The 27,997-nt window shown below is 47.9% G+C and overlaps 1 protein-coding gene and 1 long non-coding RNA gene across 2 annotated transcripts; both read left to right on the plus strand.

Moving 5' to 3' along the window:
• Window positions 1–23: 23 nt before the first annotated feature.
• On the plus strand, window positions 24–27,996 carry ADCK5 (aarF domain containing kinase 5). The gene is made up of 15 exons (XM_079984346.1): window positions 24–132; window positions 9,129–9,232; window positions 9,552–9,701; window positions 10,727–10,802; window positions 12,152–12,352; window positions 12,560–12,700; window positions 13,674–13,787; window positions 14,928–15,059; window positions 17,426–17,509; window positions 20,032–20,113; window positions 22,887–22,965; window positions 23,689–23,780; window positions 25,517–25,775; window positions 26,682–26,798; window positions 27,588–27,996. The coding sequence occupies exons 1-15, from the start codon at window positions 115–117 to the stop codon at window positions 27,700–27,702; spliced, it is 1,764 nt and encodes a 587-aa protein (XP_079840472.1). The 5' UTR covers window positions 24–114; the 3' UTR covers window positions 27,703–27,996.
• LOC307220629 lies at window positions 20,922–22,826 on the plus strand. The gene is made up of 2 exons (XR_013841007.1): window positions 20,922–21,920; window positions 22,570–22,826. It is a non-coding gene; the product is annotated as an uncharacterized lncRNA (long non-coding RNA).
• Window position 27,997: the final 1 nt, after the last annotated feature.

Genomic DNA, 27,997 nt, shown 5'->3' on the forward strand with positions numbered 1-27,997 from the left:
GCGCGGCCCGAAGGCTCGGCGGCTTCGGTCGTAGTAGCAGCAGGCGGCGGCGGGCGGGCGGCGGCGGCGGCGGAGGTTGCGTGGCCTCCGGGCGGGCAGGAAGAAAGGGGCGCCATGGAGCTGCAGCGGACGGTGAGGAGAACCTTCGACCCCCCTTTCCCCTCAACTCCCCCCTTTCCCGCCCTCTCCCTCCGCAAGGTCGTTACCTCAGCTTTTCCTCGCGGGCGTCTCTTAGGAGCATTACGGTACCAGCTCCCCCTCACCGCAGGTCTGTTTCAGGTAAATTCCCCCCTCCCGCGTCTCTCTTCGGGGCATTACGGTAGCGCCCCCCTTTTCAGGTGCGCTCATCGCGGCGCATTACGGTAACCCCCCTTTTTTCTGCCCCACTGAATTTATCATATTTATCCACCCCTCTCTTTGCAACTGGGGCTTTCCCCTCCTTTATGCACCCCGACCCCCCCCTCCCGCGTCTCTCTTCGGGGCATTACGGTAGCGCCCCCTTTTCAGGTGCGCTCATCGCGGCGCATTACGGTAACCCCCCTTTTTTCTGCCCCACTGAATTTATCATATTTATCCACCCCTCTCTTTGCAACTGGGGCTTTCCCCTCCTTTATGCACCCCGACCCCCCTCCCGCGTCTCTCTTCGGGGCATTACGGTAGCGCCCCCTTTTCAGGTGCGCTCATCGCGGCGCATTACGGTAACCCCCCTTTTTTCTGCCCCACTGAATTTATCATATTTATCCACCCCTCTCTTTGCAACTGGGGCTTTCCCCTCCTTTATGCACCCCGACCCCCCTCCCGCGTCTCTCTTCGGGGCATTACGGTAGCGCCCCCTTTTCAGGTGCGCTCATCGCGGCGCATTACGGTAACCCCCCCTTTTTCTGCCCCACTGAATTTATCATATTTATCCACCCCTCTCTTTGCAACTGGGGCTTTCCCCTCCTTTATGCACCCCGACCCCCCCCCCGCGTCTCTCTTCGGGGCATTACGGTAGCGCCCCTTTTTCAGGTGCGCTCATCGCGGCGCATTACGGTAACCCCCCTTTTTTCTGCCCCACTGAATTTATCATATTTATCCACCCCTCTCTTTGCAACTGGGGCTTTCCCCTCCTTTATGCACCCCGACCCCCCCTTCCGCGTCTCTCTTCGGGGCATTACGGTAGCGCCCCCTTTTCAGGTGCGCTCATCGCGGCGCATTACGGTAACCCCCCCTTTTTTCTGCCCCACTGAATTTATCATATTTATCCACCCCTCTCTTTGCAACTGGGGCTTTCCCCTCCTTTATGCACCCCGACCCCCCTCCCGCGTCTCTCTTCGGGGCATTACGGTAGCGCCCCCTTTTTCAGGTGCGCTCATCGCGGCGCATTACGGTAACCCCCCCTTTTTCTGCCCCACTGAATTTATCATATTTATCCACCCCTCTCTTTGCAACTGGGGGCTTTCCCCTCCTTTATGCACCTCCGACACCCCCCAGCTGCAAACAGGGCAGGAGTGCCCCTTTGCCATGCACATTACGGTACTTTCTGGGCACCCCCCCCCACTCCAGTGTGGGGCTGGGAGTGGGGAGGGGGGCATCCCTGTCTCTTTCCTGCAGGGGGGAAATCTCTCCAGAGCCTGGAGAGGCAGCTCATTGGTTTGGGAGTGGGGAGAACAGAGTACAATAGTGTTAGTGAAATAGTAAATAAGTAAATAAGTAAAAACAAACAACAACCAGTAAAATAATAAATAAGTAAAATAATAACAATAGTAAAAAAAGGAGTGGGGCTCTTAGGTGCTCCCCCCCCCCAGTTTGTTGCTCTCTGGATCTCTGTTGAGGATCAGATCCTGCCCCCCTCGTAACCTATTTGATGAATTATTGTATTTTAATACTTTGCTGCCAGCTGCCCAGAGTGGCTGGGGAAACCCAGCCAGATGGGTCAGTTATAAATAATATTTAATAATAATAATAATAATAGCAGAGCCTCTCTTTTGCTGGAAGCTGCCCAGAGTGGCTGGGGAACCCCAGTCAGGTGGGTCTGGTATAAATAATATTTATTAATAATAATAATAATAACAGCAGAGCCTCTCTTCTGCCCAGGGCAGTGCGACACCCATGCACCCCTCTCAGGGCGGGTTTCACAACCCCTGCCTGTCTGTCCAATGGGTGGATGCTGGTGCAGAGGACTGGGGGGCTGTGGATGGGGTTGGGGGGCTTGGGGTTTCCTCTTGTTCCTCCGCAGGTGGCACAGCGCCCTTGGCAGATTGGGGAAAGCTAGAAACATTGGCAGAAATGCAGTGGCCCATTCTGTGTGCGGCGCATGGAAACCATGTGTTTTTGTGACATGCTCCTTTTCCTCCCCCATATGGAATTTGCTTGCAAATGACTTTGCAGATGTTGTGAAATTACTTTTTCCCAAGCAGGCTCTTTGTTCCACACTGTTCGCCCTCCGCGCTGTTTATTGCCGCTCAGATCTTTGCGCCCGTTCAAAGCTTCTTGAGCAACTCATTCCCAAAACATGCGCCACCTGGGACAGTGGGGTTTTCCTTGGGGGGCTCTAAGAGGCGAGGGGGTGGCAGTAGAGGCGTGTGTGCAAGAAGTGCAAATGACTTTGAAAAGCTGGTATCCCCGAATCAGGTCCATCAATTCTGTCGAATGAAATAGTCTGAACTTATAAATGTGCAATTAATTCTTCCTGTTTTGAATTCTGCTGTGTTATTCTCTTAGCACCAACCATTCTGAACAATGCTTGTTTGGTTGTAAGTCACTTTGGGTTGCCCTGGGCAAAATAAAGCAATGTACATGTTTAGTAATAATAATAATAATAATTTATTATTTATACCCCACCCATCTGGCTGGGCTTCCCCAGCCACTCTGGGCAGCTTCCAAAAAAAATATTAAAATACTGTAATACATCAAACATTAAAAGCTTCCCTAAACAGGGCTGCCTTCAGATGTCTTCTAAAAGTCTGGTAGTAAATGATAATAACTATAGAGTGATCATCTAATATTTATTGGATGGTTTTCCCCCCTAAATTGATTTTTGAATTCTGAATTTATTGCTATTCATGTTTTTATGCTGTTTTTTGTTGCATCAATGAAGTGTTTTAAATTTGTTGCTGGCCGCCCTGAGCCCGGTTTTCTGAACCCCAAAGGGCGGGGTATAAATAAAAATGTATTATTATTATAGTGGGGGAGGGCAGTGGGGACGTGTTAATGGAACCCAAGGGTGGTCTGAAAAAGTTTGGCAACCGCTGCTAGATCCTTTCAGCTGTCTGTCCAGTCCAGAGGGCCGGCCGGCTGTCAGCTGTGCTTTCTTCCAGCCTTGAGATGTTCCCAGCGTGGGGGAGAATCAGGACCCCTCCTGTCCCTGCGCTGGTTTCCTGCCTGCAAGGACAAGCTGTGGGCATGAGGCTGGAGGCAGAAAGGGCCACCCAGAGAGCTTGAAATCTTGGTCTTGACCTGGTTTTTTCCAGCACAGCAGGAAGATTCTCTGGGGACCCAGTATCTGTGGAGTGGGGCCTCCAAAGCGCAGGGTTGCCAGGATCTTCCCAGGATGTGGCTGGCATGTGCTGAGGTTGACTCATAGAATCATAGAATCGTCGAGCTGGAAGGGACCCGAGGGTCATCTAGTCCAGCCCCCTACAATGCGGGGATCTCAACTGAAGCATCCATGACAGATGGGCAGCCAACCTCTGCTTTAAAACCGCCAAGGTAGAAGAGTCCACAATCTTCCACTGTCGAACAGCTCTTGCTGTCAGAAAGTTCTTCCTGATGTTTAGTCGGAATCTCCCTTCCTGTAACTTGAAGCCATGGGTTCGAGTCCTCCCCTCCAGAATCAAGGAAAACAAGCTTGCTGCATCCTACATGTGACAGCCCTTGCGATAATAATAATAATAATAATAATAATAATAATAATAATAATAATACATTTTTATTTATATCATGCCCTCCCAAGCCGCAGCCAGGCTCAGAGCAGCTAACAACAATAAAATAATACAGCATTCTAAAATTTAAAATAAATTTATTTATACCCGTCTATCAGGCTGGGTTTCCCCAGCCACTCTGGGTGGCTTCCAACAGAATATTAAAATACAATAGTCTATTAAACATTAAAAGCTTCCCTAAACAGGGCTGCCTTCAGATGTCTTCTAAAAGTCTAATAGTTGTTGTTCTCTTTGAAATCTGGTGGGAGGGCGTTCCACAGGGCGGGCGCCACCACCAAGAAGGCCCTCTGCCTGGTTCCCTGCAATTTGGCTTCTCGCAGGAAGGGAACCACCAGAAGATTGAAGATGGCTCTTATAATCCCTCTCAGCCTCCTCTTTTCCAGGCTAAACCTACCCAGCTCCTTCAACCATTCCTCATCAGGCTTGGTTTCCAGACCCCTGAACATCTTGGTCACCCCCCTTTGCAAACCTTCCAGCTTGTCAACATCTTTCTTAAATTGTGGTGCCCAGAACTGGACACAGTATTCCAGGTGTGGTCTGACCAAGACAGAAGAGAGTGGGACTATAACTTCCCTTGATCTGGACACTAGACTTCTGTTGAGGCAGCCTAGAACGGCATTCGCTTTTTTTCCTGCAGCCTCCTTGAGTCATAGAATTGGACAGAGCCTTCTGGGTGATCCACCCTGTCAACCACCCTGGGATCCTTGGATGAAGGGCGGTCTAAAAATGTAAATAAACTAAATAAATCGTTGGGTACAATAATACAAAGTCTTCCAAATCAGGTTTTTTCACATTTTACTTACTTCATGAAATTTATATACCGCTTGATTGTAAGAACAAAACAAAACTACAAAGTGGTTGGCTATAAAAAGATAAAACAGTAAAATTCTTGCTAAGAAAAATTAACAACCGTAATTTAAAACTGTCCGAAAGTTAAAATAACAGTAGACTAAGAACAGGTTGAAACGCTCACCAATTTTCTAAGCATCTGTCTAGGCATTTCTAAACAAGAATGTTTTTGGCAGGTGCCAAAATGAGTACAATGAAGGGCACCTGGCTGGTATCAAGTGGCAAGGAGTTCCAAAGTGTATCTTACCAGTACAGTATTAAGAAACTGCATTAAATAAAAAAAAACAATTTAAATTCCACTGCAAATCCTCCGGACTCTTCCTTGCAGGGCTGTTTGTGGCAGAATGGGAAGGTGGGCAGAACAGGCTCTGAGGTGGGCTTCACTTTGGCCCCCCACCCCATTTGGGGGGCTTAGAGAGAGGCCTTTCCTGCAGGGCTGCTTGGCTACTGGTGCTGTGGGCTGCCCCCAAAGCATCCTCCATAGCTATGGTTTCTGCCTGTGCCTTGACTTTGCAGCTTTTAAGAACGGTGATTGTAAGTGTTTGCGCTTGATCCAACTTCTTTCCTCCTCCTGCCCATTCCTTTTTCCCTTTTATGTCGTGTCTTTTTTATTTATTATTAAAGATGGTGAACCTGTGGGCCAGGATTGTCTCTAATTTCCGTAAGCCACCCCAAGAACCATTCTGATGATGAAAAGCACATCAATGCCGCAAATAAAATAAAATAGCCGGTTGCTGTTTTGAGGAGGTCCAGAATGGTCTTGGGAAACTGTGTCTGGGGTGGTTCAGGGACCTGGTGTGAGCTTGGAAGGCGCCACTCAAGCCCCAGCTCTTCCAAATACTCTTTTGGTGCCTTTAGGCAAGCTTCTCTTCTCTCTGCCTCAGTCTTCCCAATCTGCGAAATGGGTGCAATCCCGTTTTCCTCTCTTTCCAGGGTGCTGCAAGGATTGCCGGACCCAACCTTTGAACACCTTTGGCACATCAGCGTGCAGGTTGCCAGTCCCTGTATCACCATCACCTACGCTTTTGCAGAGGGACCTTTGCTCTGTGTATTTGCTTCTTATCAGCTTTCTAAAGGCGCTTCGCAGATGGTTGGAGATCTGATGGGAGAGGAAGGCGGCAGCCTGCAGGCTAGCCTAGCCCTCTCCTTGGCCTGGTCTGTTGTCCTGCAGATGTTCTCTCTGATATAAAGGCCTCTGTCCTTGCTAGCTGCCTCCATCCCTGGGAATGAGAACAGGAGGCCAAGGTCTTTCCCATCCCCTCTCTTGTCTCCATGTCCCCCCTGTGCCTGCAAGTTTCTTTCTTTTAAAATAAATAAATTTTTTTTTAGTTTTCAAAAGTTCACGCACATCATCATCGCCAATGTTTATCCATTGACTTCCCATCGCCCCCTCCATGATATTTATCTATCGATGCTGCATATTTTAACTTACAATACTCCACATATATATCCTAAATTATTAGCCTTAATATTGCTGCTGTTTCAAATCCTGCTCGTGTTTTCATGCAACGATAATAGTTCTTTAGATACATGAATCAACATGAAATTTATTACGGTCAGAGACCAGCTTGAAAAACGCAAATGGAACTGCAATCCCAATAGCAAAACAAACATTTAAAGCGATGTACAACAATGGATTTTATTTATTTTTTTCTCAATTTTATTTATTGGTTTTCACATTTATCACATAAACAAGAAACAAGAACAAAGAAAAACATTACAATACACACAAAAACACACACATAAAAATGGATTTTTACTTCCAAATCCTAATTTCATTACATTGATAACTGACTTCCTCCAGTCCCTTCTAACTGAATTTGATTATATGACCAGTTTAGCAGTTCTCCAAATTCATAGTTCTAATAATATTAACTTCTTTCATTTACTGACTTCTTCATTTTAATTAATATTCTAATCCTTAATATCTATTAACAACATATTCTTATTCTACCCCTAAGCCTAATTATTACTACCAAGAAATTTCTCTTTATCTTATGTTACAATATTTAGCCAAATATTCTTTAAAATTTTTCCAATCCTCTTATTTCTCCGCTTCTTTCTGGTCGCGGATTCTTCCAGTCAGGTTGGCGTACAACAACAATGGATTTTAAGTTTAAAAGTGCGATAGGCATATAAACACATAAAAGCTTCTTCAGCTATTCTACAAAAGGTTCCCGGTCCTCAAAGAACGTTTTGCCATTTCGACCTCTGATTTTTGCTGTTAGCTTTGCCAGTTCTGCTTAATCCATCCTTTCCATTGGCTATTCTTCCTTTGTCGAAACCTCCTCCTCTTTCCATTTTTGAGCATGCAATATTCTTGCTGCTGTCGCTGCATACATTAAAAAAATTAACCAATGTGCCCACAAGTTTCCATCTGAGAGCGCAGGCTGTTCTTTTGGCTTCGGAGAACTGGGTTTGACATTGCTTGCACCCACATCCACCCCGAAAACTGGGCTGCCTTCACGGCCTAGGACCCTCGTACCTACGGGACCGCCTCTCCTGGTATGCCCCACGGAGGACCTTAAGGTCCATAAACAGCAACACCCTAGAGGTCCCGGGCCCTAAGGAAGTCAGATTAGCCTCAACCAGAGCCAGGGCCTTTTCAACACTGGCCCCAGCCTGGTGGAACACTCTGCCTCATGAGACCAGGGCCCTGCAGGATCTGATTTCTTTCTGCAGGGTGTGTAAGACAGAGTTGTTCCGCCTGGCCTTTGGCTTGGAATCAACTTGATCCCCTCCCCATCTTTCCTTTTCCTTTCTCCTTCTGTGATGGAACTCCTACTTGGGGACTTCCCTGGCTTTTTTCTGGCCCACGTAGGACCAGTCTGGATAGTTGGCCTTGGTGAAGACTTGACGTTTTCATCCCCAAAAAGTTTTTGATTCGAGTTTCCATTGAAATGAGGCCGTATTTTAATGTTTTAATATTTTAATGTCGTATCGTATTTTTCGCTCTATAAGATGCACTTTTTCCCTCCTAAAAAGTAAGGGGGGATGTGTGTGTGTGTTATGGAGAGAATGCAGGCTGCGCAGCTATCACAGAACCCAGAATAGCGAGAGGGATCACTGCTCAGCGCTCCCTCTCGCTGTTCTAGTTTCTGGCTTAGCCAAGCTCTGCCCCTTCCTCCACCTCCCGGAAAAGCCCACAAGAGCCGCGCTCCTTTTATTTTTATTTTTATTTTTATTTTTTTTTAATAATATTTATTAAAAATTTTCCAGAATAAAAAGGAAAGATAGCAAGAAAGAAAGAAAAAACAAATATGATTTACACTTGGTTTCAGTGGCATCTTTCCCGGACTTCCCCCCCCTCCCCCTCTTGTATTCCATTTCCCTTAAATTGATTCCACAGATTCTTACCCCAAATTTTAAAACCTTATTTGTAATTTTAAATAACCCATTTATTCCAAATTAATTTATCTTATTTATCTTAATGAACCATTTCTCCTTATATTTTATATAATTCCCTAAGATCGACCCCATTTCCCTTCCACGAATTCCCCTATTTTCAAACAACAAACATGAAAAAAGAAAAGAAAGAAATAATATATAATTTTACAGCCTTTGGATTCCAAATCTCCCCCCCCCCCCATTCCCCGGTTCCAATCCCCAAAGTTCATCCATTGTCTACTGCCAGCCTGGTGTATCCACGTCTATATCTCAACTCCACTTTGCCGTCTTTTGATAGCTTTTAATTTCAGAAAGTCCAATCTCGAAAAAACTCTCAGAAAAAGTCATTGTTCTTCCATCCAGACCTCTATGTTTAAGAGTCTAACTTAAATTCTATTTCTTGGTCCTTTTAAAGTCTGGATGTTCCAAATACTCCAGCTTCAAATTTGGTCCAGCTCTTATTCCTCAGGTTGCTTTTTCCTGTTCTGCTGCAGAAACCTTCTAATTCAGAAACTTCTTGTTCTCCACAGAGGCTTTTGTTATTCAGGAACATAACTTGCGTCAAGTCCCTTCCTTTCTTCAATAGATAAATCCATTGTCAAGAGCCGCGCTCCTTTTAAAGAGCCGTGCGGAGCGTGTGTGCGGCTCTTGGGGGCTTTTCCCTGAGGCATCGCACACACGCTCCACGCGGCTCTTTAAAGGGAACGCTGAGCATAGCCTGGGTGCGTCTTATGGTCAGGTGCATCTTATGGTGCGAAAAATAGGGTATTTTAATCTTGTTTTTAAGTTGTATTTTAATCAATTTGCTTTTATATCGGGTGTTAGCTGCCCTGAGCCCGGCCTTGGCTGGGGAGGGTGGGGCATAAATAAAATTTATTATTATTGTTGTTGTTGTTATTACTAGGGTCGACCTACCTTCCCTGGGGCTCTCAGCCATTCTAAGCCCCTCTCTCCCCTCCTATTCCTCAGGTCCAGATCTGCCGCTTTCACCTACTGCTCTTACAGCGCAAGAAGACCCCTTGGCTGATCTCTGCACCCCAGTGCAGACAGCGCTCCGATTCCCAGCCATCCAGGTATACCTCCTCCAGATGCTTAGGAATCCAGATGTTGGTAGTCCCAAACACCCGAAGGCCGCCAGGTTGGCCAAAGCCATCGCAGATTGGCAGAGCTGGCTGGGACCCCAATGCCCACCTACTCCAACCCCCTGCCATGCAGGTGTCCCCAGCGGGTTGGGCTAGATGATCGCTGGGGGATCCCTTCCAACTCTGCAGTGCTGTTTAACGTGCTTTGCTTTTCAATGGGTGGGGAAGGGGGGGTTTCTGTGCGGAATGAGGGCCAGGTGTTTGAGGGGTGGTGCTGTGGGTCTCTGCTCACGCCTCTGCCCCACTGCAGCTCTCGTCGACAGAGGGGGCTGCTGAAGAAGGCGTTCCTGGGGCTGTCCGTGGGCCTCCCCCTTGCAGCTGGGATCCGCTACTGGGTGGCCGAGACGCCGGAACGGCGAAGGATGAGGCTGCTGGTCGAAGGACTGGGGCGCTTTACCAGGTGGCTGGCGACACGCTCTTTCCTTTCCCCTTTCCCAGGGAGGGAGGGATTTTGTTTAATTAATTTATTGATTGCATTTACATCCTGCCTTCTTTGCTCCAAAGGAGCTCAAGGTGGCTGTCTCTCGTTCTCCCCTTCCCCTTTTAGCCTCACAACAATCCTGCAAGGGAGGGATGTTTGGCTGAGAGTGAGGGGTCCTAAGTTACTTTTTTCAGGTGATGCTGAGGTCCGCATATATTTACAGCGGTACCTCTGGTTGCGAACGGGATCCGTTCCGGAGGCCTGTTCGCAACATGAAAAGAGCGCAACCCGCAGTGGTGCGTCTGCGCACGTGTGGGTTGCGATTTGCCGCTTCTGCGCATGCCCGTGACGTTCTTTTGCGCTTCTCCGCATGCGCGAGCGGCGAAACACGGAAGTAACCCTTTCCGGTACTTCCGAGTCGCCGCAGGACGTAACCTGAAAGAACATAACATGAAGCAAACGTAACATGAGGTATGACTATACCAAAAGTGAAAGTCACAAGTCCTGAATTTTCCCCCTATTTGGGGGCATTTGAGGTTCTGGCAGCCATTAGCATCCATGTCAATAGTTTCTGAGAGCTGAACCCTTTCAGCTGATTATCCCATAGATTCAGTAAACAGAGCTGCGGCAAAGTTGCAGTGAGTTGTTTGAGTATTTCAGACATTTCTCGACAATCCGTTGCCCAGAATTTGAATCCCTGTGGGCAGTCCCACCATAGCTGAGAAAAGTGCCTATTTTTCCACAACCCTTTCAACAGTTCTGTGGGCAAGTTGCCGTGTTGTCCCGTTCCATCCTTATAGGATTTTCATAGAACACACTCTCACGTAAACCAAGACTGACCTAAGATGATTCAGATGGCCATAGCCCATCCCATGTAGAATCCTGAATTTGCATGGACAGATCTTTCTCCCTCTCAAGTTTAAGGCTTATCAGCAGACCAGAAGAAACACCTACTAATTCTGTTGGGTGCAGAACGGTAACTTTCCTTTTCCTCTCTCGCAAAGGTCCTTGCAGTTGGGAATCCAGATCTCCCTGGATTACTGGTGGACGCATCACATCTCGTTGCGGGGCCTGGACGAGGTACGGTTCCCTGCTGTTTCTCTCTGAAGCTCTGAGCCGTTCAGGGGAACCCAGCCGGCTCTCAACTAGGGCCAGGGCCTTTTCAGTACTGGCCCCAACGTGGTGGAACGCTCTGTCACAAGAGACCAGGGCCCTGCGGGACTTGACATCTTTCCGCAGGGCCTGCAAGACAGAGCTGTTCCACCGGGCCTTTGGTTTGGACTCAGTCTGACCCTTATGTTTCCCTCCCCTTATGGTCTTGATTTATGGGCTACAGTGGTACCTCTGGATACGAACGGGATCCGTTCCGGAGCCCCGTTCGCATCCAGAAGCGAACGCAACCCGCGTCTGCTCATGCGCGGCTTGCGATTTGCAACTTCCGCGCATGCGTGTGACGTCATTTTGACTGCGCATGTGCAAGCGGCGGAACCCGGAAGTAACATGTTCCGTTACTTCTGGGTCGCCGCGGAGCGCAATCCAAAAACGCTCAACCTGAAGCACATTTAACCCGAGATATGACTGTACTATTAAAATGAGGCTGCATCTTAAATTGTATTTTAACCTGTATTTTAAATTGCTTCCGTGCCCCCCCCCCATTATGTTTTTATTGTAATTTTACTGGTGTTAGCCACCCTGAGCCCGGCTCTGGCCGGGGAGGGTGGGGTATAAATAAATTTTAAAAATTATTATTATTATTATTATTGCCAAGCAGGCTTGTGAGGCCCAGAAGGGTCGGGTCTCAGTGGGGCAGGGGGAGCTCAGACCAACCGAGCTATATCTAACGGTTTAAATGCCACCTTTTGGCCAATAATAATAATAATAATAATAATAATTATTATTATTATTATAATTATAATTATAATTATAATTATAATTATAATTATAATTATAATTATAATTATAATTATAATTTATACCCCACCCATCTGGCTGGGTTTCCCCAGCCACTCTGGGCGGCTTCCAACAAAACATTAAAATACAATCATTCATCAGATATTAGAAGCTTTCCTAAACAGGGCTGCCTTCAGATGCTTCTAAAAGTCAGGTAGTTGTTTATCTCTTTGACATCTGGTGGGAGGGTGTTCCACAGGGCGGGTGCCACCACCAAGAAGGCCCTCTGCCTGGTTCCCTGTAGCTTTGCTTCTCGCAGCGAGGGAACCGCCAGAAGGCCCTCGGAGCTGGACCTCAGTGTCCGGGTATAACGATGGGGGTGGAGACCCTCCTTCAGGTATACAGGACTGAGGATCTCAAGGTGGCTTCCAAGATGTCGGGAGTCCACCCGCCATATCCAGAGGGCTGCAGGCGTACCCCCTGCCCCACCCTCAGGGCCACCAGTTTCTGACCCCTTTCCCCCTCTTCCCTGTCGTCAGAACAGCCCAGGGTACAAAACCGTCCTCTCGGAATGCCACCAGCGGGCGGCTGACAGTATCGTCCGCGGCGCCATCCGGAACGGGGGCCTCTACGTCAAGCTGGGCCAGGGCCTGTGCGCCTTCAACCACCTCCTGCCCCCGGAGTATATCAACACCCTGCGCACCTTGGAGGACCGCGCCCTCACCCGCGGCTACAAGGAGGTAAAGCAAGTTTGCTGCCATTCCTCCCACCGTGGGCTCGGCTGGGTGGGAGCTGCAGTCCAGCCGCTTCAATCAGTTGCTTTGCTTTTTTACAATCGGTCGGCAAATGACTCTTGCGAAATAAATAAGTAGAATGAGCAAGCTCTCTAGCGACCAAGGCTGGGCAAAGCCGGCTTAAGCGTCTTCCCCACGTGTCGTTGTCTGCAGGTGGATGAGCTCTTCCTGGAGGATTTCAAAGCCAAGGCGGACCAGCTGTTTCTGGAATTTGACTACCAGCCAATCGCCGCTGCCAGCTTGGCCCAGGTGCACCGGGCAAAGCTCCACGACGGCACCCCGGTGGCCGTGAAGGTCCGTGGCTGTGCTGCATCCCTCCCCCCCATTACAGTGGTCCCTTGGTTCTCAAAACTTAATCCGTTCCGGAAGTCCGTTCCAAAACCAAAGTGTTCCAAACCCAAGGCGCGCTTTCCCAAAGAAGGTAATACAAAATGGAATAATCCGTTCCAGACTTTTAAAAACAACCCCAAAAACAGCAATTTAACATTAATTTTAGTATCTAACGAGACCCTTGATCCATAAAATGAAAGCAATAATCAATGTACAGTGGTACCTCGGGTTAATTCGTTCCGGAGGTCCGTTCTTAACCTGAAACTGTTCTAAACCTGAAGCAGCACTTTAGCTAATGGGGCCTCCCACTGCTGCCGTGTGATTTCTGTTCTCATCCTGAAGCGAAGTTCTTAACCTGAGATACTATTTCCGGGTTAGCGGAGTCTGTAACCTGAAGCGTCTGTAACCCAAGGTACCACTGTACTGTACTATAAAATAAACAAGCTAGTATTGTAGATGATAAAAGTTAAAATTATTTTTTTCTTACCTACACTGATGATAGTCATTGTTTGGATGGGGGGCTTTTATCCATTTCCACAGTCACGCAGTCGTTCAATCAGTAGCTGAACTGGGCTCCACACAGTCACAAAAACAAATTAACCGAAAAAGCCCCAAAAACAAAAACGCAAAATAAATAGCAAAAACAAAAGCGCCAAACTTAATCTGTTCCGGAAGTCCGTTTGACTTCTGAAATGTCCGAAAACCAAGGCACAGCTTCTGATTGGTGCAGGCGCCCTGGAAACGATAGCCAACAGCTGCATCAAACATTCAGCTTCCGAAAAATGTTCAAAACCCGTAATTCTTCTGGGTTTTCGGTGTTTGAGAACCAAGGCATTTGAGAACCAAGGTACCACTGTGCTCTCGGAAGGCCTTGTGGGGCAGCTGTGGGGTTCTGCCGCCCCAGATTCCCAGTCTCTCCCTTTCCGCCCCTTTGTAGGTCCAGTACATTGACTTGCGGGACCGGTTTGACGGAGACATTCGCACGCTGGAGTTCCTGCTGCAGATCGTGGCGCTGATGCACCCTAGCTTTGGGTTCAGCTGGGTCTTGAAGGTCGCCGTGCTGGGCTCTTAGTTGGGGGTGGGTGGGTGGTTCCCCTACTGTTTCCCCCACTGATCGCCACGGGGGGGGGGGCGAATTAGAAGAAGTGGCGGGTGGAAGGAATGTTCCCTGGAGCAGCAGGGCTTCTGAAGGCCCGTTGCTGGAAGCCACAGGATTGGAAAAGGGCTCTTGCACCCGAATCCTGTTTGCAAGCTTTCCCTTGGGGCATCTGGTTGCCCACTGTGAAGACAGGATGCCGGTCTAGATGGGGCCTGATCCAGCAGGGTTCTTCTTAGGGAGGTCTCTTGGGATAGCAGAGCCTCCATGCCCAGGGACACTCTACCTCTGAATTCCGGATAATAGGGAACAACAATAGGAAATAGTGTTGTGCTCAGGTCGTGCTTGAAGATTTCCCACAGGCATCTGGTCGGCCCCCGTGAGGCCTGATCCAGGAGGCTCCTCCTATTTTCTTAAGTAGTGACGGCCTCCAACTTGGATGGCTTTAGTATTATTATTTATTGAGTTTATATATCGCCCAATCAACATTTGATGATCTCCTTCTACCGGTCCACAATAGAAAGTGTCCTTTCATACTGCATCACGGTGTGGGACGCTGGGATTGACATCAACGGATAGGAGGTGCCTACAGAGGGTGGGGAATACAGCACAAGGTATTATGGGCTGTCCCGTGAATCTGCTGGATGAAATAGTGAAAGAACATGAGGAAAATTCTCAGGGATGATGATTCACACCCTGGCCGGCACTTTCTTGATCTCCTGCCCTCAGGCAGAAGATATAGAAGCAGGATTAGTCGCACCAACCGGGTAAAGAACAGCTTCTATCCGTGGGCTGTTAGTCTGCTGAATGAAAAGATAACAACAGGGCAACTGACTTTCGAGTTTGGTGTGTGTGTGTCAGTAAACGAGGGGAATTAAGACTAAGAGAACTGAGTGGGGGGTGCTCATGTAATCTCACTGTATACAAGTTGTACAAGTGACAATAAAGTATTTCAAACTATACCCGGAGGTCTCAGGGTGGCTCACAGAAAAGATTACAGCATATATAATCAGAATAAAAACAACAACCCAATAACACACCCCTCCCGTAACGCTTTCCTGGTCCCCCTTCAATGCTCCCCTTCTTGCCCCCCAGGACCTGAAGGACACGCTGGCCCAGGAGCTGGACTTTGAGAACGAGGCGCGCAATTCGGAGCGCTGCGCCCAGGAGCTGAAGCACTTTGAGTTTGTGGTGGTTCCTCGGGTGTACTGGGAGAGAAGCAGCAAGGTGCGTCTCTGCGCATGGCGGCAGGATGTGGTGGCGAGGGAGGTGTCTCTGTGTGCTTGTGTATAAAAGAGCCATTGATCGTAGCGTTCCCAAAGCAACGAAGGATTGGAATCTGATCAATAGAATACACACGAGGCTTGACCAGCAAAACTCTGGGAGGAGGTGCCCAGGTCGTAATAATTCCTCTCCATGCCTCGGCCCAGGTTGTTTTATTCACAAAAGAACTTTTTACACAGTGTTCGTAAGAACCAATCAGATTTCCTCTGAGGATTTCAAAAAACCCCACGTGGGACAAAGTCAGATCAGAAGAAATTCTGTTAACTACAAAGAAACTATTTCTTACTTGAGCATGCATAGTAGTCCAGAGTAAATAAAATAGGAATAAAAGGAGGAATGCATTCAGCAAAACCCCGGAGGTCATAGACAGGAATAAACAGGATGGCAGTATTTGCCATCTCCTTGTGAACTCTCTTCCTGGCCCTTCAGATCTATCTAAAGATTAAACTACATCAAAGTACCCTACTATCTTTATGTACTGAGGATGCCTCATGAAGCAACTGGCCTGTGTTTCAGAATGCTTACACGTGCCTGTCAGGCGTAGAGAAAGCAAATGGCAGAGATGGAGAGGCCTGTGGGATTCGATCAGAAATGATTGTCAATGAATGAAACCCTGTCAATGCAATGCATTCATGGCGGACACAATGGCTTTTTCATAATTACTCATAGCAGTCCCACGTGACCCCCACACTCTGGATATTTGCACCCCTCCAATTGATGGCTGGAGGTGGGTGGAGCAGAGAAATGAATGAGTTTGGGGAAGGAACTTGGCCACTTCCAGCCCAAAGGAGTGAAATCATTTTGGGGGGGGGGGGCTGTATTCTTACTCACCCCCATGCCAGCTGAAAGAGCATCTCCGCCATCCCCAACCTGGTTTTGGTCCAGGGGTTTTGGTTTCCAACTTGCATCAGCAATCAGGCAACCTTGCTGGAGTTGTGGCCTGAGACACTGGAGGGCACCAGCTTGGGGAAGCCTGCCCTCTGTGCACACAACCCCCCCACACCTGAGACAAGTACATTTTCTGCATTAGTGTGTGTGTGTGGAGGGGGGCGGAATACCAGCTTCGGGTCGTTGCCGCATTACATCTTCTCGGGGTTCCAGGTAGTGTCCCCACAAAGACCTGACCAGGACTGCCCAATATTTGCGTGTGACTCCTGCATTACAGCGGGTTGAGCTAGATGACCTCTGGGGCACCCTTCCAATTCTCTGATTGGCAACCCAGTTAGATGGGCAGCAAATTAATTATATTATATTATATTATATTATATTATATTATTATAATTTTATTTTATTTTATTTTATTTTATTTTCTGTGGAAATAGAATTTTTATTTTTTCTGTATCTGTGCTGCATTTCACTTGCATGAGTCGCAAAGTGGCTTATGTGCAATAAATAATAACACTGGAAGCCATCACAGTAAAAGTAAACGGACCCCTGACCATTAGGTCTAGTTGTGGCCGACTCTGGGGTTGCAGCGCTCATCTCACTTTATTGGCCGAGGGAGCCGGCGTACAGCTTCCAGGTCATGTGGCCAGCAGGACTAAGCCGCTTCTGGTGAACCAGAGCAGCGCACGGAAACGCCGTTTACCTTCCCACTGGAGCGGTACCTATTTATCTACTTGTGCTTCGACGTGCTTTTGAACTGCTAGGTGGGCAGGAGCAGGGACCGAGCAACGGGAGCTCATCCAGTCGCAGGGATTCGAACCGCTGACCTTCTGATCGGCAAGTCCTAGGCTCTGTGGTTTAACCCACAGTGCCACCTGCGTCCCTATAAGCCATCACAATTACACCACAAATCATATTTTGGGAGGTGGGGCAAGGCAGGTGGGAAAAGGGTCACCAGCGAGTCCCGTTCCCCTAATGGCTTTGTGCCTAAAACCCAGATCCGTTTAAAGAAGATTGGACAACGTTTATTGACTATATGGGAAATAATTGTGTACAGCTGAGAACGCTGACAGCATTAAGATAAATACATTTTGATGGATGCAATAATGGAATACTGAATGGTACAGTTTTTGAAAAATATGCAGGGATTTATCATACGTAAAATGAACTGTGGAAGGAGAAGAAGGGAAGTCATTGATACGTTAAGGGTGTAAAATTAGTATTTTAAATTGTGAAACCGAAAATTTAATAATAAATAATAATAATAATAATAATAATAATAATAATAATAATAATAATATCAGATCTCTCTCCCTCTCGGGGCCTCAGCAGTCCATGGCTCAGGTTGGAAAGCAAAACAGGACTGTGCGTGCTGCTCTCTGGCTACATTTGACGTCCTCTTTCCTTTCTCTCTCTGCCCCAAGAGGGTCCTGACAGCTGATTTCTACGACGGCTGCAAGGTCAACGACGTGGAGGGCATCAAGAGGCGAGGCCTGCATGCCAAGGACGTAAGTGGGTGGAGGGGCAGTGTCAGGGGGGCAGGATGGAGGGAAAGGGTGGTCAACAGCAGAGGCTCCGTCCCACACTGGTTTGAACAGCTTGCCTCCTTCATGCACCACCCCAGAGGCAGCAACATCTTCGCTTCCTGGCCTCGGAGGGAGTGGTGGGGTGTATTGTACGTATTTCATGCGGAAATCGGAAGCGGCCTTCCTGCCGGCTCAGGCTGGACTTCCGTTTTGGCCAGTGTGGGCTCCCCTGATGGGTAGAAGCCGTGGCGGATCTTGCAATCTTCAGGGCAGATAGGAGAAATCCCTCCTTCACTCATCGCCTAGCTCAACTGTGGAACGCCTTCCCACCAACCTTGATGGCTTTAATAGAGGACTGGACAAATTCAAAGGGGAGGAAAGGGCTATTGAAGTCTACTGGCCAGGAAGGCTTTGCTTTGCCTCTACAGTAATAATAATAATAATAATAATAATAATAATAATAATAATAATAAATTTATTATTTATACCCCACCCATCTGGCTGAGTTTGCCCAGCCACTCTGGGTGGCTCCCAATCAAATGTTAAAAACAGTACAGCGTTACATATTAAAAACTTCCCTGAACAGGGCTGCGGGGTGTCTAAGATGTCTTCTGAATGTCAGGTAGTTATTTTTCTCTTTGACATCTGCTGGGAGGGTGGGCGCCACTACCAAGAAGGCCGTCTGTCTGGTTCCCTGTAGCCTCACTTCTCGCAGGGAGGCAACCGCCAGAAGGCCCTCGGAGCTGGACCTCAGTGTCCGGGCAGAACGATGGGGGTGGAGTCACTCCTTCAGGTATACACGACCAAGGCCGTTTAGGGCTTTCAAGGTCAGCACCAACACTTTGAATTGTGCTCGGAAACGTACTGGGAGCCAACGCAGATCTCTCAGGACCAATGTTATGTGGTCTTGACAGCTGCTCCCAGTCCCCAGTCTAGCTGGCGCATTCTGGATCAATTGCAGTTTCTGGGTCACCTTCAAAGGTAGCCCCACATAGAGCGCATTGCAGTAGTCCTCGACACAGAATGGACCTGCGCCTCCATGGACAGCTGTGAATCCAAAATGACTCCCAGGTTGCGCACCTGGTCCTTCAGGGGTACAGTTGCCCCATTCAGGACCAGGGAATCCCCCACACCCACCAGCTCCCTGTCTCTGTCCCCCAAAAACTGTACTTCTGTCTTGTCAGGATTCAACCTCAATTCATTAGCCACCATCCATCCTCCAACCGCCTCCAGGCACTCACACAGGACCTTCACAGCCTTCACTGGTTCTGGTTTAAAGGAGAGGTAGAGCTGGGTGTCAGCAACAGTTGGTGGCAGCAATACTTCTGAATCCCAATTGCTGGAAATCCTGCTCCCTGGTTTCCCAGTTGGCCGCTGTGACAACAGAATGCTGAACTAGATGGGCCCCTGGCCTGATCCAGCAGGATTATGTCCTTTTCATCACCCTTTTCTCTGCACACAGATGTTCCAGGTGCAAACTATATGCTACACTCCTCCTCCTCCTCCTCCTCCTCCTCCAAACCCTAGAATTCTGGGCTGTTGTCTTCTCTTGATGGGCAGCTGCAGCCCTCTGGCTCTTCCCCATCACTGGCTCCTTTCAACTGAAGGCGGCCGGGATTCCACCTTGGAACGTCTGCATGCAGACTAATGAGCCCCGTCCCTGAGCGATGATTCCTCCCAACCCGTTTAAATCTCCCTTGCATTCAAATCTGTGCTTCCCAGACTTTTGGGGACCACTGCCGCCCCCCTTGGTTCCATAACTCATCCCCTTTGTTTCCCACGCTATCGGAAGCATTGTTCAGAATTAGCAGTTTGCACGACCCAGCAAGGAAGATGAAAGCACTGTAAGGTTCAGAACAGTGAATTGCACATTCAAAAGCCGGTTAAAACCATTTATTTGTTTGTTTGTTTGTTTGTTTGTTTGTTTGTTCAAAAAAATTACTGGTTTTCTCTTATAACACAAAAACATAAACACAAAAGAAAAACATTACACTTAACAAAACAATGAAAGAAGAATTATTTCTGGCGGGGGGAGCGACAAAAAAAAAAAAAAGAAAGAAAGAAGAATTATTTCTTCTTATTTCCTGGTATATTTACATTGTTAAAAGACTTCTTTGACACCCTCCAATCCGAATTTCATCATATCACATATTTAGAAGTTCCCAATTTCATATTATATAACACCAATATCATTTCCCCCCCAGTTACGAATTTCTAATCTTTACTTCCTATTGTAATCCATAATTGGGTTAAAACCATTTAGTTTAGTTAATTCAACAGAATTGATGAACTTGATGCAGCAACACTAGCAAAGTCCGAAAGGCTTTTGCACCTCCATTGCCCCCCTTGCCTCTTAGCAACCCCCACACCAGGTAATCCCTCCCACCCCCTAGGTAAGTTGAGGGAGGGGTTGCCTCTTAATATTGGGGGTGGAGAGGGATTGCCTGTGCTCACACAGAGGCCTGGGCTTCCCCATCATCCTGCCCTCCTGTGTTGTCTTTCAGGCCGCACAAAAGTTGGTCCAGGCGTTTGCAGAACAGATCTTCCTCACCGGATTCATCCATGCCGATCCCCACCCAGGAAACGGTACAGAGGGCTGCAGCCAGGGAAGAGGGCATGTGGGCTTAATTGGGGAGCTAATGTTAAATAAGTTGGAGTTCTTGTTATTAAATATACCAAGAAAAAAGCACACCAAGAACTCTGGCCAATGTAAGTTACAATAGTGGGAGTGGTCCCTGCTCGCAAACCAATAGTCAATTGTAACAAAAACTAATCCATTCAAAAGTATGTATTCTTACAAGGATTACAAACTCAAATAGAGATTACAAACTCAAACAGAGATTACAAACTCAGAGATTACAAACTCAAACTCATAAGGATATGTGTAACACAATAATTTGTTACAGAATTAGAGATAGGAGTTTATGAGTAGAGATAAGTTCATGTTAGCTCATACGGGACTGCCTCTCCTGGTATGCCCCACAGAGAAACCTACGGTCTGCAAATAATAACATCCTCAAGGTCCCAGGCCTCAGAGAGGTTAGGCTGGCCTCAACTAGAGCCAGGGCCTTCTCGGCTGCGGCTCCAATCTGGTGGAACGCTCTGTCACAAGAGACTAGGGCCCTGCGGGACCTGACATCCTTCCGCAGGGCCTGCAAGACAGAGTTGTTCCACCAGGCCTTTGGTCAGGGCGCAGCCTGGCTCCCTCCTCTGGCAACCTGCACAGAATCTTGCTTAATCAGTTGCCATTAATTTGATTTTAATTGATTTTTATAATGAAATATTTTTAGAATGTGCGATTGTTTGATTGTTGTTAGCCGCCCTGAGCCCGGCTCCGGCTGGGGAGGGCGGGATATAAATAAAATTTATTATTATTATTATTATTATTATAGTCAGATTCAACGTGAAGGTCTTAGTTTCAATCATTGAGCAGAAGTCAGAAGTCAATTATGGATCAGAAACCAGGACAGGGCCCTGTTTTGATGTATTCACCTTCATCAGCTGGAAGTATCAAACATTACATGAAAGTACCTTCAAATTCTAAATTAGCATAAATGATAAAACAGTCATAAATTTCAAAACAGTATTATACAACATTTGGTTCCTTACCTCATTTTTAAGGGGTCGTGTAAGTTTCAAGAATTCGTATAAATATATCCTGTTATTTTCTACGTTTCTCAGAGATAACAACTGAAAATAATGAATATTAATAATAATATGTGTTGAATCAAATTAAAAACTCTAAGGCAGCCTATAATCGTATGATTCCTTACCAAAGTGTGGGTAGATCAACGTGTATCTTGAGCTTTTCTGTGCATTTTCAGTTTGGAAGTGAGTCTATTACCTTTTATATGTGCTTAAAGGGGTAGATGAGAATCCCTAGATCTTCTTAAAGGCATAGAGTTTGAACTTTAATTTAAAAGCTGCAGTTTAATTTAAAGGTCTTAAAGAAATGATGTATAATTCTGATAGCTATTCAGACCCATAGGGGTCATGGTCTTAAGTAAATGGACGTACCGGGCTTCCTGTTGCTCTGCTCGTCCTGTCTCCGACTGCTTGTAGTGGCTGTTGGGCCAAAGGATGAGATGAGATACATGGACACAGAGTGTGGGGTCAGGGTGGGATGGGGGTTCTGGTGTGGGCTGCTAGAAGAAGCTGAGGGGGCATTCTGGGGGGGGGGGGAGGAAAGTCTGTTGCTCTGACCTTGTCTAACAAGCTTCTGCAGGCTTACCTGGGGCTGGTGGGAAAGAACTGAAACTGGGAAGCTGGCCAGACCTAGTTGCTGGGACCCTTTCTGTGCCCCCCTCCCTTGTTTCCTGGAGAACGTGGTCCATAACCTTCCTTCCCTCCCCCTCCCCTTTTTATGAAGATTACCTGCTCTGGGACCCCACAAGTTTGTGGTTGACCACAAACTTGACATGAGCCAACAGTGTGACACGGCAGCTAAAAAAGCCAATGCAATTCTGGGCTGCATCAATAGGAGTATTGCATCTAGATCAAGGGAAGTAATAGTGCCACTGTATTCTGCTCTGGTCAGACCTCACCTGGAGTACTGTGTCCAGTTCTGGGCACCACAGTTCAAGAAGGACACTGACAAACTGGAACGTGTCCAGAGGAGGGCAACCAAAATGGTCAAAGGCCTGGAAACGATGCCTTATGAGGAACGGCTAAGGGAGCTGGGCATGTTTAGCCTGGAGAAGAGGAGGTTAAGGGGTGATATGATAGCCATGTTCAAATATATAAAAGGATGTCACATAGAGGAGGGAGAAAGGTTGTTTTCTGCTGCTCCAGAGAAGCGGACACGGAAACTACAAGAAAGAAGATTCCACCTAAACATTAGGAAGAACTTCCTGACAGTAAGAGCTGTTTGACAGTGGAATTTGCTGCCAAGGAGTGTGGTGGAGTCTCCTTCTTTGGAGGTCTTTAAGCAGAGGCTTGACAACCATATGTCAGGAGTGCTCTGATGGTGTTTTCTGCTTGGCAGGGGGTTGGACTTGATGGCCCTTGTGGTCTCTTCCAACTCTATGATTCTATGATTCTAGCTCATTCTCCCCTGGTCTCCTCGCTGGCCCAGATAGGACTAATTTAGCCAGCTAGCCCTGGTGATCATCTAATGTTTATCGGATGGATTTCCCCCCTAAATTGATTTTTGAATTCTGAATTTATTGTTATTCACGTTTTATACTGTATTTTATTCTGCTTTTTGTTGCATCGATTAATTTGTTGTTAGCCGCCCTGAGCCCGGTTTTCTGAACCGGGAAGGGCGGGGTATAAATAAAAAAAAATATTATTTATTTATTTATAACTGAGGCAAGAATCATCTTCACCCCCTGCCTCCCTCCTTCCCCTCGTCTCTCAGTGCTGGTACAGAAGGGACCCGATGGAAAGGTTCAGCTCATCCTCCTTGATCACGGCTTGTACGAGATCCTTCACGAGAAGTAAGTCACCACGAGGCCCTGAGTAATTTCAGGGTGGCGGGGTGGTGGGGGTATTGGGCTGCTGCAATAGCATCCCACTTGGATGTGGTGTTTGTCGCTCCCCCCCCCCCCTTTTGGGGAGCTAAATATGTTTTTATTCCGTTTTACAACGTATATAAAAACAGAGAGAGCGGTTTATAACAGCAAGTGGGAGTTAGGTTCTAGTGTTTTGCCAAAACCTCAAATTGTGTGTGATTTTCTCCGTTATCGCTATATCCCAGAGTGAGCGGTAGCAATGTCCAGTATAAAGACTAGGACTAGCTGCCTGAGACACAGTTTCTACCCAAATGCGATTTTGGTTTTAAACGCATTGTAAGGGGTCTGTGTTGGAGTATATTGTATTTTAAAATGGGGTATCGGAGTTTTTAGGGGGCTAACCAGGTTGGGATAGCTGGGATAGCAGGCTTGTTGGGTTTTGAAAGTCTTACGTAGATTTTTCAATTTCGTTGCTCTGTATGGGACAGTGACAATAAAGATGTATCGTATAGGATTTTGGGTTGTTTTGCATTGACCGTTTGAGCTGCCGAGCTCATAGACGAGACCAGTTCTTCTGACGATAGATCTCCATTGGTAGCAGGTGTCCCATCTTGAGCCAGTGTTAGTCTGTTTCCCCAAAAGGCCTTCTCACTGTTGGCTCCCTGGCAAGGAAGCTCTTGTGATTTTTGCTCTCTCCGTCTCTTCCAGCGAACGGGAAGCGCTGTGCAAACTGTGGCACGCGATCATCTTGCACGATGATGCTGGCATGCAGATGTACTCCAAGCAGCTGGGTGTGAAAGGTGAGGGGGCAGCTGAGAGCTGCTGGGGGGGGCAGCCTTAAGGGTCTCCCAGTCAGCAGGTAGAATCTTTCCCCTTTTACACACACACTGGCTGAGGGTCATGCTCCCCATGGATTTTGTGTTTCTTTGAATGGGAGGTGCTGATTATTATTATTTACACTGGTACCTTGGTTTAAGAACAGCCCTGTTTACGAACTATTCGGTTTACGAACTCCGCAAAACCAGAAGTAGTGTTCTGGTTAGCGAACTTTATCTTGTTCTACAAACGGAATCCAAACGGTGGAAGGGCACCAGCAGCAGGAGGCCTCATTAGGGAAAGCGTGCCTCAATTTAAGAATAGCTTTGGTTTAAGAACAGACTTCTGGAATGGATTAAGTTCGTAAACCGAGGTACCACTGTATTATTTTATTCTTTATACCCCACCCATCTGGCTGGGTTTCTCCAGCCACTCTGGGCGGCTAACATCACACATTAAAACTTCCCAATACAGGTCTGCCTTCAGATGTCTTCTAAAAGTCAGATAGCTGCTTGTTTCCTTCACATCTGAAGGGAGGGCGTTCCACAGGGCGGGTGCCACTACCAAGAAGGCCCTCTGCCTGGTTCCCTGTAACCTCACTTCTCGCAGGGAGGGAACCGCCAGAAGGCCCTCAGAGCTGGACCTCAGCGTCCGGGCTGGACGATGGGGTTGGAGACGCTCCTTCAGGTCTACTGGACCAAGACCATTTAGGGCTTTAAAGGTCAGCACCAACACTTTGAATTGTGCTCGGAAACGTACTGGGAGCCAGTGTGGGTCTTTCAAGACTGGTGTTATGTGGTCTCGGTGGTCGCTCCCCGTCACCAGTCTAGCTGCCGCATTCTGGATTAGTTGCAGTTTCCAGGTCACCTTCAAAGGTAGCCCCACGTAGAGCGCATTGCAGTAGTCCAAGCGAGAGATAACCAGAGCATGCACCACTCTGGCGACAGTCCACAGGCAGGGAGGGTCTCAGCCTGCGTACCAGATGGAGCTGGTAGACAGCTTCTCTGCACGCAGCACCCATGGAGGGTAAGGGCAACAGGTACTGTGTGCATTTCCTCCCTGTTCTTTGCTAATTTGGAAATGAGAAAGCGGATGTGGGTTTTCCTCCCTTCCTCATAACAGAACCCCAAAGGGGGTTAACCAGCAAAGCTGAACATTGGAAGAATGTGGTCCTTCACCCAGCACAGGGTTATGCCATGGAGTTTGCTCCTAGAAGAATACACCTTTTTGTGTATACGGTGGACGCTCAATGTGGGATGCACGTTCACAACCCGCGCGGGTTGCAATTCGGCGCTTCTGTGCATGCGCAACTGCCGAAACCCAGAAATAATCTCTTCCGGTACTTCCGGGTTTCGGCGGTCTGCAACCCAAAAAAACGCAACCTGAAGCGGCTGTAACCCGAGGTATGACTGTACTTGGAACGGAACCCCTGAATAAAATGTGAATAATTGTTTTGGAGAGGCCAGCTTTAGGCTCGCTTCTCTCCTTAACATTATTATGATCCCCGGGATGCAGATGGGCTGGCTTTCCTGAAGCCGCCGCCGGCCTCCGTTCCTGGCAGAGGCGAGATCTGACTGCGCCACTTCCTGCTTTCCAGGGGGTTAGACCAGATGGCCCTTTCTGCCTCTACAGTTTTTCCTGCCTTTGCACCGTTGTCCTGTGCTCAACGTGGGCGTGGCCCTTGGCACCTAAGCTCCTCCCCTCCCCTCCCCTCCCCCAGCCCAGGATTACTTCCTGTTCTGCGAGATGCTGCTGCAGCGGCCAATCAACATGGCTCAGCTGGTGCTGTCCAACGTGCTGACTCGCGAGGAGACGGCCTACATGCAGGACATGGCCAAGAACCGCTTTGACCGCATCATGCAGGTGCTGAAGGACCTGCCCCGCTCCATGCTGCTCGTCTTCCGCAACATCAACACCGTCCGGGGCATCAACGTGGCCTTGGGGACCCCCGTGGACCGATACTACATCATGGCCCACAGGTGAGGGAGTGGGACGCCTTGGAGTCAGTGGCTGGAAAGCACTAGGAGAGAATGCTCTTGTGCTCTGATCCTGGTTTCCCAGAATGGGCATGTAGTTCAGCCACTGTGAGAGCAGGAGGCTGGACTAGATGGGTCCCCCCCCCCCGGCCTGATCCAGCAGCCACCTCTTATGCCTTTAATAATATTAATAATAATTTATTTATATCCCACCCTCCCCAGCCGAAGCCGGGCTCAGGGCGGCTAACAGCAATAGAAGTAACACAGCATTCTAAAATCAATATTCTAAAATCAATTCAAGATCAAATGGCAACCACTGGGCTAGAGTTCTACGAGGATCAGCAAAGGCTGTGCCTTGGCCAAAGGCCTGGTGGAACAGCTCTGTCTTGCAGGCCCTGCAGAAAGATGTCGTCCCGCAGGGCCCTAGTCTCTTGGGACAGAGTGTTCCACCAGATCGGGGTCACAGCCAAAAAAGCCCTGGCTCTGGCTGAGGCAAGCCTAACCTCCCTGTGGCCCGGGACCTCCAAGATGTTTTTGTTTGAAGACCGTAAGGTCCTCTGTGGGACATACCAGGAGAGGCGGTCCCATAGGTACGAGGGTCCTAGGCCGTATAGGACTTTAAAGTTTAAAACCAGCACCTTGAACCTGATCCTGTACTCCACCGGGATCCAGTGCAGCTGGTATAGCACTGGATGAATGTGATCTCGCGGCGAGGACCCCGTAAGGAGTCTTGCCGCGGCATTCTGCACCCACTGAAGTTTCTGGGTCAGTCTCAAGGGCAGCCCCACGTAGAGTGAGTTACAATAATCAATACAGTAATTTATGCCCTGCGTGATTCTTGCTCCCTGCAACCTCTCCGCTAAACACTACCAGGATTCAGACTCTGGTGTCTGTCTGTCTCTTTTAAAGTGCGGTGAGATGCTGGAGTCACATGATTAGCCAAAGATCTGGAGGGATCAACAACATCTTCTTCGTTCGCTGGATCCGTGCGGCCTGGAACACCTTCGTGTTTGAGTTTTCGCTCAGGTACGGTGTGTGTGTGTTTGTGTGCCCCCCAGATATTGGCCTTGGAGCCCTGGCAAACGACGCCTACCTCCAGTCAATTTAAATAACCAACCCTGTCCCTTATGCAAACTGTTGCTCTCTAGCTGTTGGACCAAGACTTACAGCCAGCCCTGCAGTGCTGGCCGGAGATTATAGGAGTCACAGTCGAGCATCATCTGCTTTCATGACGGCTGCTGAATTTCAAAACTCTGTAGAAAAAAGTCACAGAACCGAGAAATTGCACAAAACAAATGAAATACCGTGAAAATCCCTGAAACGAGAAGTAATCGACTAGAAATATTATCTTATGAAAATAAACTAAATAATAAAAATCAAAAAGTTTAAGGAAAAAAATTAGAAAAACCTAAAATTGAACAAAGTCTTAACGGGATGCCAGCTACAAACTTCGTTTCACTGAACTATTCAGTTTCCTCAGAATAGTCCTCAATCCTTTATTACTGCTCATTGCTTCACCTAGGTTGAGCTGGGATTATAATACTGCAGAATTTTTGGGAGTTCTACCCCCTTTTTTTGAATTTTGGTCATTTAAGGTTTATGAGTTTTCTCTTTCCTTCTGAGGAAACTGAATAGGTCAGTGAAACGAGGTTTGTATTTTATTTTCCTAAGATAATATTTCTAGTCGATTACTTCTCGTTTCAGGGATTTTCACGGTATTCCATTTGTTTTGTGGTATTTCAAACCTCTGGCTCAGTTACTGGCTGACTTCTTTTCGTCTCTCTTTCCATCACCACCCTAAAAAAACCAAACCAGGTTCCAGGTCACCGCCATAAAGCTCACTACCTCTGTCCTGCGCTTCCTGGCTTTTGCTGGCTTCCTGAAGGACAGCAAGAAGCCGGGGGAGATCTACGAGTTCCTGAAGGCATAGAGCGACTGCTGCTACGACCTTCTGCCGCAGGCTGGATCGCAGCCTCCAGGGCAGAGGATGGCCGAAGGCCTGTCCAACTTGATCCAACACCAGGCGCTTTTCATGCCTGCTCTCCCACTTTTCTATTAAAAAAATTACCGGTGAGAAATGCAGGACCTGATCCGAACCAGCGCAAGGGTGGGCTGCAGCCTTCCTGCACCTCAGATTTTGCTAGCAGCAGGGCTGAACTGGAGCCACGTTCCCAACTCCTTGCAGCAAACAGCTTGTGATAATAAATGCCCCGTTTTTATCCTCT

This window comes from Podarcis cretensis (assembly GCF_951804945.1).
Source record: "Podarcis cretensis genome assembly, chromosome: 7".
NCBI classification, from domain to species: Eukaryota; Metazoa; Chordata; class Lepidosauria; order Squamata; family Lacertidae; genus Podarcis; species Podarcis cretensis.